The sequence below is a fragment of the Balaenoptera borealis genome (genome assembly GCF_965194805.1).
Source record: "Balaenoptera borealis genome assembly, chromosome: 5".
NCBI classification, from domain to species: domain Eukaryota; kingdom Metazoa; phylum Chordata; class Mammalia; order Artiodactyla; family Balaenopteridae; genus Balaenoptera; species Balaenoptera borealis.
This window is the reverse complement of record NC_138862.1, coordinates 123,754,257-123,767,499: the sequence shown is the minus strand read 5'-3', so window position 1 is coordinate 123,767,499 and position 13,243 is coordinate 123,754,257. Positions and strand designations below refer to the sequence as shown.

General features: G+C 37.2%; 1 protein-coding gene across 1 annotated transcript in view; it reads right to left on the bottom strand.

The window, feature by feature from the left end:
- GK5 (glycerol kinase 5) overlaps window positions 1-13,243 on the bottom strand; it is an 81,758-nt gene that overhangs the window by 33,778 nt on the left and 34,737 nt on the right. The window contains exons 4-5 of the mRNA XM_082393773.1: window positions 10,528-10,621; window positions 5,887-6,018 (exon numbers count right to left, since the gene is read on the bottom strand). Coding sequence (XP_082249899.1) covers window positions 5,887-6,018; window positions 10,528-10,621 — 226 coding nt within the window. The remainder of the gene's footprint in view (window positions 1-5,886; window positions 6,019-10,527; window positions 10,622-13,243) is intronic.

Genomic DNA, 13,243 nt, shown 5'->3' with positions numbered 1-13,243 from the left:
AATAAATGAGATTTAAATAAACAGCAAATGGAGACATTTAAGAATGAATCATATTTTAACAGTAGAAAGGATCAATAAAATGAAGACAGATGACATGAGTTCCAAAAAAATAAGTCATCTGTAGATTACTTATAACAAGTATTTTGAAGAGTCAAGTACTATACCACTTAAATATGGAGTACTTAAAGTAATATTATTAGATTTCAAACTATTCTTAAATTTAGAAACTGTGATTCTAAAATTTGTTTCAGATTAGACAAAGGTTAATCTGAATTTCAGCAAGTAGCAATAATGCGTGCCAGGTAGTAAGTTCATTTGCTCATTCAAAAAATACTTGAGGGCTTCCCTGGTGGTGCAGTGGTTAAGAATCTGCCTGCCAATTCAGGGGACACAGGCTCAAGCCCTGGTCCGGGAAGATCCCACATGCCACGGAGCAACTAAGCCCGTGTGCCACAACTACTGAGCCTGGGTGCCACAACTACTGAAGCCTGTGTGCCTAGAGCCCATGCTCTAGAGAAGCCACCGAAATGAGAAGCCCACGCACCACAAAGAAGAGTAGTCCCTGCTCGCTGCAACCAGAGAAAGCCCGCGCACAGCAACAAAGACCCAATGCAACCAAAAATAAATAAATCAAATAAGTAAATTTATTAAAAAAATATTTGAAAGCCAGGCCCTCTGATTGATAGGTAGTAGACCCTTGTGAGGCTAGAGGGACACAGAGTAGGTATCAGGGCTTCCTAAGGTAGGAGGACCAAGGGCAATCCTCCGCACATTGGGTTAAGACTCCAAATGGCTCTACCCTAGGAGAAAGGGTAAACTAGAAGGATGGGCTCTTATAGGAACTCCAACTCAGCTTTGAACCAACTCAATCATTAAATTGGGTTGAGATAATGCTGGTGCATAGAAGAATGGAAGAAGCATACATAGATACTATCCAGAGCAAGATATGTTAAAGCTCTCATAATTTCTACACACAAGCTCACAAATATAATGTCTAGTTCATATATATATACACACACATACACACACACACACACACATATATATGTATATATATACACACACATACATACAAACAAGTAGCCAGGTTCACCAAACTCATCAAGTTGTATGCATTAAATATGCATAGCTATTTGTATGCCAATAATCATACCTCAATAAAGTGGCTTAAAATTTTTTTAAAAAACCAGTTAAGTAACCAGGCATACAAGGAAACAATAGAACATTGTGGGGGGTGGGGGGAGGAAAAAGAGACAGTCCATAGGAGCTACAGATATTGGAATTAATAGCCATGGACTTTTAAAATACCATGCTAGGGCTTCGCTGGTGGCGCAGTGGTTGAGAATCTGCCTGCCAATGCAGGGGACACGGGTTCGAGCCCTGGTCTGGGAAGATCCCACATGCCATGGAGCGACTAGGCCCATGAGCCACAACTACTGAGCCTGCGCGTCTGGAGCCTGTGCTCCGCAACAAGAGAGGCCGCGATAGTGAGAGGCCCGCGCACCGCGATGAAGAGTGGCCCCTGCTCGCCGCAACTAGAGAAAGCCCTCACACAGAAACGAAGGCCCAACACAGCCAAAAATAAATAAATAAATAAATTTAAAATACCATGCTAATTATGTGGGGAAGAAAAGTGAAATTCTAGAACTAAAAATATTAAGAACTTAGTGGACGGGTTTTCATAATAGAACATTAGAAACAAAGAGATAAGAGATTTGGAAGACAGGTTAGAAGAAAATATCCTGAATAAAGTCCATAGAGACCAAAGAATAGAAAATATGTAAGACAGAGTGAGAGACAAAAAGGATTTAGTCAAAAGGTCTAACATACATGTAATCAGATTTTCAGAAGGAAAGAAGATAAGCAGAATGCAGCAGAAATTTATATGTGAAGATAATGGCTGAGAAATTTTCCAAATCAACAACAGATATCTAACAATGAATTTAAGACACCCTACAAACTCCAAGCAGGTTGTCACACCTAGATAATAAGCGCAGAAAATGTGTTTGATCAAGTCAACATCCAGTCATGACAAAATGTCTTGGCAAACTAGGAAAAGTAGAGAATTTCCTTAATTTGATAAAGGATAGCTAAAGAAATTTATACTAAATGTGAAATGTTGAAAGCTTTTGTTCCAAGATCAGGAATGAGAAAAGGATGTTTGTAGTCATCCCTTCTAGTCAATATATCCTGGAGGTCCTTGTCAATGCAAAGGAAAAGAAATGAGAGTAGAGTCATATTTGTACATCATATGCTATTAGAGCAGCGGGTCCCCAACCTTTTTGGCACCAGGGACCAGTTTCATGGAAGACAGTTTTTCCACGGACGGGGGGTGGGGGATGGTTCAGGCGGTAATGCGAGTGATGGGGAGCGATGGGGAGCGGCAGATGAAGCTTCGCTTGCTTGCCCACCACTCACCTCCTGCTGTGCAGCCCCGTTCCTAAAAGGCCGCCGAGCAGTACCAGTGGTTAGGGACCCCCTGTATTAGGGAATTGCAAATTAAACCAATGAGATACTGCGTCACACCTATCAGAATGGCTAAAATCCAAAACACTGACATCAAATGTTAGCAAGGATGTGAAGCAACTCCCATTCATTGCTGGTAGAAATGCAAAATGGTACAACCACTTTGGAAGACAATTTGGCAGTTTCTTACAAAGCTAAACATAGTCTTACCATATGATCCAGCAATCGCATACCTAGGTATTTACCCAAACGAGGTGAAAATTTATGTTCATACAAAAACCTCCACACAAATGTTACAGCAGCTTTATTCATAATTGCCAAAAACTGGAAGCAACAAGATATCCTTCAATAGCTGACTGGATAAACACACTGTGATACATCTACACAATGAAATACTAATTAGTGGTAAAAAGAAATGAGCTATCAAACCACAAAAAGACATGGAGAAACCTTTAATGCATATTGTTAAGTGAAAGAAGCCAGTCTGAAAAGGCTACATTCTGTATGATTCCAACTATACAACATTCTGGAAAAGGCAAAACTATATAAAGACAGTTAAAAAAAGAAAATTGGTGGTTGCCAGGGGTTCAGGGGTAAGAGGAGAGGGATGAATAAATGAAGTGCAGGGTATTTTTAGGCAGTGAAACTATTTTGTATGATACTGTAATCATAGATACATTACATTAATAATATTTTATAGTAATGTGTCACTGCTGATTCATCAATTGCAACAAATGTAGCATATTAATGCAAGATATTAATAACAGGAAAACCATGTTGGGGGGAATATGGGAACTCTGTACTTTCTGCTCAATGTTTCTGTAAACCTAAAACTCCTCTAAAATTAACATGTACTAATTTTTTTAAAGGACAAAAGATTTATTCCGCTTGTATATGTCTTCTTGAGTCAGTTTGGGTAGTCTGTGCATTTCTAGGAATTTTTCCATTTTTTCTAAGTTATCTAATTTGGCATACACTTGTTCATAGTATTGCTTAATAGTGTTTTGTACTTCTGTGAAGTTGGAATTAATGTTCCCTCTTTCATTCATAATTTCAGTTATTTGGATCTTTCTCTCTCTTTTTTTCTTGTTGTCAGTCTAGCTAATCTTTTCAAACCAACTTTTGGTTTTGTTGATTTTTTCAACTGTTTTTCTATTCTCTATTTCATCAATTTTCACTCTAGCCTTTATATTACTTTCCTTCTGCCTGCTTTGGGTTTAGTTTGCTCACCTTTTTCCAGTGTCTTAAGGGAGAATATTAGATTTGTTTTCATGTAGTCTCTCTATGTAATACAGTCTTGTTCTAAATTTCCCTGTAAAGACTACTCCTGCTACATCATATCTTAGTATACTGTGTTTTCATTTTCATTTTCATTTATCTCAAAGTATTTTCTAATTTCTCTTGATACTTCTTCTTTTACCCATTGATTATTTAAAAGTGCTTTGTTTAATTTCCACATATTTTTGAACTTCCCAAATTTCTTTTTGCTACTTATTTCTAATTTCATTCCTTTGTAGTCATAGGAATACTTTGTATAATTTCAGTCCTTTCAAATTTATTGAGACTTGTATTATGGTGTAGCATATGTTCTATCCTGGCGCAGGTTCCATGTACACTTAAGAAGGATGTATATTCTGCTGTTATTAGTTTTCCATAAATGTCTATTAGGTCTAGTTGGTTTATGCTGTTGTTCAAGTTTTCTATTTCCCTGTTGATCTTCTCTCTAGTTGTTCTAACTAGCACTGATGAATTGTTTATTTACACCTTCAGTTCTGTCAGTTTTTGCTTCCTGTATTTTGGAGCACTGTTATTAGGTGCATTATTGTTATATATATATTTTTTGGTTGCGCAGCTCAGCCTGCAGGATCTTCCCCGACCAGGGATGGAACCTGTGCCCCCTGCAGTGGAAGTGTGGAGTCTTAACCACTGTAATGCCAGGGAAGTCCCAATTGTTATATATTTCTGATGGATTGACTTCTTCTTATTATAAAATGCCCTTCTTTTTCTCTAGTAACATTTTTTGTTTGTTTTTAAAGTTTGTTTCGTCTGATATTAGCATAGTCACTTAGCTTGTGGTTGCTGTTTGCAAGGAAATCTTTTCCATTCATTTGCTTTTTAAAAAAATATTTTATTGAAGTATAGTTGATTTACAATGTTGTGTTAATTTCTGCTGTACAGCCAAGTGATTCTATATACATATATATATATTCTCTTTCATATTCATATATACATTCTCTTTCATATTCTTTTCCATTATGGTTTATCACAGGATATTGAATATAGTTCCCTGCACCATACAGTAGGACCTTGTTGTTTATCCATCCTATATATACTAGTTTGCATGTGCTAATCCCAACCACTCAATCTTTCCCTCCCCACTCCCCCTCCCCGCTGGCAACCACAAGCCTGTCTTCTCTATGTCTGTGAGTCTGTTTCTGTTTCATAGATTCCATCCGTTTACTTTTAACTGATTTGTAGTTTTGAATCTAAAGTATGTCTCCCGTAAGACAGCATATAGTTTGATTTTGCTTTTTTATCCAGTCTAAAACCACAATGAAATATCACTACCTACCCACCAAAATGGCTAAAATTAAAAAGACTGATAATATCAATTATGATGGTAAATGAAATTATAAATTCCCTCCTTCACTGATGAGGGGTGTGTAAATTGTCAAAAACTGTGGGAAAATGTTTGATATTATCCACTAAAGGTGAAAATATATATACACATTCATGCCCTAAAAATTCCATTCCCATGTATAGACACAGCAGAAACGCATTTACATAGCATTATTCATAATGGCCCAAAATGTACATTTGGAAATAACTCAAATGTACATGAACAAAATGGATAAATGGATAAACTACGTAAAATCATATTCTGAACACTAAATAGCAATGAAAATATAAGGAAATTAATTTACATACAATTTGGGCATATTTAACAAATATAATGTTAAGCAAAAGGAGTCAGACACAAAAGAATAAGCACTGTATGATTCCATTTACAAAATTCAAAAATATTCAGGCAAAGAAAGCTAAAGTGTAGTGTTGAGGAATAAACATGTAAATTGTAAAAGTAGAAAGAAAATGTAATACATAGTTCCACAGTGTTCTAGTTCTTGATTTGAGTAGTGTTACACAGATATTTGCTCCACAAAATATCACTGAGTGATACATTTTTGTTTTGTTCACTTTTCTATATGTGCCATGACTCACAATAAAAAGGTTTAAAAAAACCAAATTGAGTAAGGATTCCTTGTCTTCCATCCCAATGTGGTGGACACTTAATTTTCCCTCAAAAAAATCAAATTATTATCTTTATTCCTTGCATTTTTTTATCCCCATAATCTAGACACACACACATACACACACACACACACACACACACACACACACACACGCACACTCTTTCCTTACCTCAGTCAGGTTCTGCAAAATCCAGGCCAATCTCAAAGAAACATGCTGGGTTGTGAAAGTGAACAAACTGGCTGCTAAAAATCGTTTACTTCTAGTGACGAAGTGCAGCACTCGGCAGGAACTGTGTATGAGCTATTTTTTTAAAAAAAGATATTTTAGGAAAATGCATTTAATGGTGTTTGATGTTTCTATATTAAATTTCATATACATGCAAACCAACCCAATAGCAAACAATTTATTTAACTACTTATAAAGTGTTCTCAGCACTTAAGGAGATCAAGCAAAGCACCCTAAGAGGACAATTTGCATTCTAAAATATGAAATGTGACACATCTACTATGAACTTCTTTAGCAAACACTAGAGGCTCAAGTACTTATAAAAGTCTTTTAAAAATAACTGTTTTCTACCTCTTTACCTATTTTTAACTATGGAAGTAAAGGTAGAGAGTCAAGGGAAAAGGCTATTTTTCTATTAGAAATATATTTTTAATCAAGTTACTATTAACCCAGAAGGGAAGCTCCCCTACACATGAAGTGCTTAAAATTTGGGATAAGAGATTTTATTTAATACTATTTATATTTATCTAATGATTGAAGATGAAACATACAGTTTTCAACTTACTTCTTCGTATGTAAAATCTTTAACTGAAAAAAAAAAAGCCTTATACAGAAAACTAGCATTGAGCTTTAAGGTTTGTAAGACATATTAAAAAACACCCAAAAAACAACAGTAAAATAAACCCTTATCCTGCTACCTAACTAGAAGGATGCAGATGGACAATTCAACTTCTGAAACTGATGTTTCACAAAACATTCATTTATAGAGAATTTACCTACTTTTTGCATTTTTTCCTATTATTCCCATCCCTCCCCAAAATAAATGGAAAGATTTTGGTTTATTTATTTAAAATAGAAATAAATTTATTTTTCTTTCATTTTTAGCATAATGCATCAATCAAGAAATGTGTAGACTCAGTTCTCTCTACATTTCAGTTTTGTCCTTTTTTTTTTTTGAACAATGAGGCTCATTTTCATTATTTTCACCTTTTTTTCTTTTTGGTGAGAACACTTACGTTCTACTCCCTTAGCAAATTTCAGTTATAAGATACAGTATTATGAACTAGTCACCATATTATGCATTAGATCCCCAGACCTTATTCATCGTATAACTGAAAGTCTGTACCCTCCTTTTCACCCTGTTCAGTACTCAAACCTTCTGCACTTCCTTATATTTTACATTACTTATTAAATATAAGACTTTTTAAAAGTATTTAAGGTGAACACCCAGAATCCTTCTTCTGATGTGTTATATGTTAAGAAACATTTCAAACTGAAGTGAGTTCTTCTTCCATAAGCAACTATACTTTTCTGTATAAAAACTTAGATTTAGGATCCTTCAGGGATCTTCTGTTAAAATGCAGATACTTTGGCGGGGGCACACAAAAAGTACGAAGAGTTCTAATACCTGCACTTTTAGTCAACATATGAATGAGGAACACCTTTGTTCATATATTTAACAAATATTTATTGAGTACCTTCCATGTACCAAGAACTGCGCTAGGTCCTGAGAAAACAGAGTGAACAAGAGGCAGAATCACTGCCTTCTTGAAATTTACATTCTAGTGGGAAGAGACAGACAAATACTTAATCAAATCAATAAATGAGATAATCTAAGAAGACACTGGTTGTAAGATGAACCACTATTTAATGTACTAGCAAAAAAGAAAAAAAATCCTGCTAGTTAAATTATGACATAATTGTAAGATATAATTTATGGTTAAAATGACCGAAAAACCCCTGATGATTAGACAATGTATCCTAGTTAAAAATCATCCTTTTCAAAATTGGAAAAAAAATGTATGTCTTATAACTCATACATTGCTGGTGGGAATGCAAATGGTACAACCACTTGGGGAAAAAGTATGGCAGTTTCTTACAAAATAAAACATGCAGTTACCCTATAACCTAGCAATCATCCTCTTGAGGTATTTATCTCAGAGAAATGAAAACTTATGTTCACATAAAATTCCATAAACAAATGTTCATAACAGCTTTATTTGTCATAGCCCAAAACTGGAATTAGCAGAGATGTCCCTCAACAGGTGGTACATCTACCACTGAATACAACTCAGCAATAAAGAGGAAACAAGCTATTGATACATGTAACAACCTGCATTCTCCAGAGAATCATACTAAGTGAAAAAAGCAAATCAAAAAAATATTTTATGCTGCATGATTCCACATATATAACATTTTTGAATTGAGAAAAATGTGTAATGGAGGACAGATTAGTGGTTGCAAGGAGCTAGGGATGGGAGAGGGTGGGGAGGTACACAGGAGAGCAGTGGATGTGGTTGTGAAAAGCAACATGAGGGAGGGATCCTTGTAGTGATGGAACTGTTCCCCGTCTGTTCATCATCCTTGCGGTGATAGATAAGTGAACATATGGAAAAAACTGTATAGAAACTAAAACACATACACATACCTACAAACGGAAGTGAGTACAAGTAAAACTGGGGAAATCTGAATAAGATCTACGGATTATATTAATGTCAATATCCTGGTTGTAACATTATGCTATAGTTTTGTAAAATGTTACCACTGGGAGAAACTGCAAAGCCTGTAAGGGATCTCTGTATTATTTCTTACAACTGCATGTGAGTCTACAATGACCTCAATTAAAACTTCAATTAAGAAATGTACATCTCAGAGTCTCTGAAATTTGATGAGTGCTGTGAAAGAAATAAAGGACAGTAATAGAGATCGGACTGGGGGTGTGAGGAGCGCTACTATGAATAGGATGGCAGAGAAGGGCTCCCACAGAGGAGGTGGTGGTGAGGCTGGGCCCTGAAGGATGAGAAGCACCCAGCCATGGTGGCAGAGAGAGCCCCTTGCAGACACGAGGGCCTTCAGGTAAGAAAGGGCTTGAGGGCTGGCAAGGCTGGAGCCTAATCCTTAGCAACTTCAGGGAGAGAGGGGTCTGGGAAGGGGTCAGAGCTGGAGACAGGGTCAAACTCTGGTAAGGAGTTGGGACTTTTATGCTAAAAGCAAAGAGAAGCCTTAGCAACCAACAGGCAAGAATCGGAACAGTGAGAGGAAGCATGGGTGCCTGGCGTGACTGGAGGAAACTGTGGTGCCAGGAGATTGCCACCACGCCTCAATTACTTCACCACTTTGCCTGCGGGCAGCCTTGGCTAAACGCACGACCTTGGTGCCAGCTCTGGCACATCCTCCCTAAACATTTCCAAGAACCTGAGTCAACAGACCATAAGCATCTGGAAAAGGATGATTATAGGGTAGAGTTCCTTCACTGGCAGGACCAGCTCTGCAATTTTGTGCGCTAAACTCCATGAGCCTGTTTGTGTGCATTTCTCTGCTAAGAGAGGCCAAAACTTATATCATATACCTGTTCAATATCAAGTAGACAAGTGCTTTAAATGCTCAGTTTTGTGCTTGATGTCAGTTTTTCATCACAATTTGAGATCTGGGGCTTATACTACAGAAATAAATGTTTTCACAATTTATTTTAAAAGGAATAAAAGTTTTATCAAACACCTCACTGACTAACTTAAGGAACATCTAATGACTTGACCTATTAAAAACTAAAATTATATATTAAAGTATAACACTGCACATTATAAATAGTATAATTTTAAATTATATCAAAGTTCACAATATTTCCTTATAACCACTTTCAACTCTCTTACTCAATATTTCCTTATAACCACTTTCAACTCTCTTACTCTCAACTCTTACTCTTACTCTTACGTTTATCTTTCCCATAAACAGCACCTCTCAGTATTCAGCCTCACAAGTTATTAAAGCAAGGTGCATTTTTATATATTAAACTAACAAAAAAAATCATTGTGGGTGAGCCTACGGCAGATTTGTTTCACTCGTGCATTGCTGTCATATTCTATAATGTATTCAAGTTTGTTTTCATATAAAATTAATGTCTCCGAACACTTATCAAGGAAAACTGATGCTCCGGATACTCCCCATGCGCCACCTGGTAGAGGCAGCCTAACTGAGAAGGCATTTAACTGTGCGGCATTAGAAGCATTAGAACAATCCATATGCAATACTGATTGTAAGACCAAATATTGCAGGTTTCACCATATGTGAGCAGCTGGAAAATTGTCTCGCTCTTTAACTCGGTAGTCTCACACTTCGGAGTGAGATGCCACTACTGCTGTCACTGTCGTCATCAGCGTCATCATTTGCCAGGCATCATGGTGAAAGCTTGTGGCAGTAAGCTAGTTATCTCTCTCAATATCCATTAACCATTTTTATAACAAAAGATGATAAAATCTGGACATAGTCTGTATCTTTTCTGGACATAGTCTGTATTTTTTCGATTTCTCCAGGAACAGGAATGAATTCTCACTCACTTGTGAACCTCTGGTCCACCCCAAACCTCCTCAGCGGTTCCTGACGTGCAGCTGTTAAGGACTTCAGTCCACCACCACGCCCTTGGGTGACTACTATTAAATTTCACTGGGGTGGGGAGTGTGCATGTGTGTATTCTCTTCTTAATGTCCTAAGACATCATCAGTAGATGATACAGTTCTGCCTACGGCTAAAGGACATGTACAGGAAAAACAGTAACATCCAAATCACAGAACATAAGAAAAAGATTACCTTCATTAAAAGAGAACTATTCCAAGATTTTACAAGTTCAATAGCTCTTAGGTCTTGCCAACTAATGAAGTTGTGGAAATGCTTTCCCGTTTTCCTAAGAAAAATGGAAACAGTATTTTGAGACTCAATATAAATCAGAGACTATATTATATAAAAGATCTGTCACAAGAGAAAACAAAATTAGAAGCCAAACTGTAATTTCAACATATGATTTAATTAATTGGGGCTTTCTGAATGCCTTCTTCTCTTTGATTTGATAAATTGAACACACTTTGTAACAATTATGTGATGTACAGTATAAAATTTTAGATCAGATTCTATCCAAAAAGTATTCTTTTTGAAGCATTACAATGTGTACACTTCCAAAAACAAAACTGATGAAAAGCCTTCAAAGACTTGCTTATACAATTTTAAAAGCAAGAAAAAGAAGCCAGTACTTTCTCTTTTCATTGTACTTATCTTAATATACACAATCAGATAAAAACTTCTGTACCTACAGAAGAGCTAAAATGTAGCCTGAGCCTGTTTTTTTTCCTTTGTAAGTTTATTTATTTATTTATTTTTGGCTGCGTTGGGTCTTTGTTGCTGCACGTGGGCTTTCTCTAGTTGCAGCAAGCGGGCGGGGGCTATTCTTCATTGCGGTGCACGGGCTTCTCATTGTGATGGCTTCTCTTTTTGCAGAGCACAGGCTCTAGGCACGCAGGCTTCAGTAGTTGTGGCATGCGGGCTTCAGTAGTTGTGGCTCGCGGGGTCTAGAGCGCAGGCTCAGTAGTTGTGGCACACGGGCTTAGTTGCTCCGTGGCATGTGGGATCTTCCCGGATCAGGGCTCAAAGCTGTGTCCCCTGCATTGGCAGGCTGATTTTTAACCACTGAACCACCAGGGAAACCCCTGAGCCTGTTTTATACCTCTCAACTTTAGGACTGGTTCAGCCCCTGACTGGCAACCTACCCAGGCTTCCCAAAATTTGTCCAAGAAAAAGAAATTCAACAAACTCTGGGTCAATACTACAATAAAAGCACAGCACTAAGAAATAGAATAGAAATAAACTCTTTATTCTTTGAGGCTCCTACAAATCAACCACTGCCATCCACTCAGCTTCAACATCCAGCCCAGGCTGGCCTTCTGTGCTCCCTCCAGGCCTCCTCCTGTGTGACTGTGACCACGTTCAATTCCCAAGACTGTCATTTCCCACTCTTTTTAAGCAGTCCTCACCCATGGTTACATCCTCAACTCTATCACCTGGAAACATTCTACCACCAAATTCTATCACTTTGCTATACACCTGAAACACACAAAAAAACAGGTTAATGACAGGGAAATGCCCACAGTATAATATTAAAGGGAAAAAAATCAGGATAAAAACTTTACATATATTGCAATCCCAATTTGCTAAAAAATAAATAAATAAATAAGGCAAATTAACCAAAAAAAAAAGAAAAAGAAAAAGAAATCCTAACATTCTAATATATCAGTCAGTACTTCTTGCTATTATTTCAGTTCTCTCAATCTTACCCCCTAAATACCTTCCCTTCAAACTTACTGCATCCTTTAATCCCTCAAACATTCCCTTTCCTTCTTACCAACCCCTCCTAGGCTTACTTTCCTACTAGGCTTACTTACATGGTCTATCACTTTAATAACTTGCCTTTACACACTCTCTATCCTTTGACTCTCTTTTTTAAATTGTGGTAAAATATACATAACATAAAATTTACCATTTCAATCATTTTTAAGTGCACAGTACAGTGGCATTAATGTTGTGTAACCATCAGCACTATTTCCAAACACTTGGGCTGTTTCCAGCTTCTTCCTACTGTAAATAATGCTGCTATAAACACGGCTGTACAAATATCTGAGTCCCTGTTTTCAATTTCTTTGGGTATATACCTAGGACTAGAATTGTTGGGTCATATGATAATTCTGTGTTTAGTTTCTTTTTAATTAATTAATTTATTTATTTTTGGCTGTGTTGGGTCTTCATTGCTGCACGGGGGCTTTCTCTAGTTGTGGTGAGCGGGGACTACTCTTTGCTGTGGTGCGAGGGCTTCTCATTGTGGTGGCTTCTCTTGTTACGGAGCACGGGCTCTAGGCTCACGGGCTTCAGTAGTTGCAGCACGTGGGCTCAGCAGTTGTGGTGCATGGGCTTAGCTGCTCCGCGGCATGTAGGATATTCCCGGACCAGGGCTCAAACCCGTGTCCCCTGCATTGGCAGGCGGACTCTCAACCACTGCGCCACCAGGGAAGTCCCCTATGTTTAGTTTCTGAGGAACTGCCAAACCGTTTTCCACAGCGGCTGCACCATTTGACATTCCAGCAACCAGTATGTAAGAGTTCCAATTTTTCCATATCCTCACCAACACTTGTTAGTTTACATTTTAAAAATTATAGCCATCCTGGGAGATGTGAAGTGGTATCTCATTGTGGTTTTGATTTGCATTTCCCCAGTGACTAATGATATTGAGCATCTTTTCATGTGCTAGTTGACCATTTGAATATTATTTAAACCCTTTGTCCATTTATGAATTAGGTTTAGGCTTCGGTGTTGTTGCTGAGCTGTCAGTTATTTATATTCTCTGGATATTAATTCTTTATCAAATATATGATTTGCAAATATTTTCTCCCATTTTATGAGCTTTCACTTACTTTAAAGTGTCCTTTTTTTTTTTCTTTCTGTTTTTCACCTTTATTAATGGGATCACAGCATTCACATATTA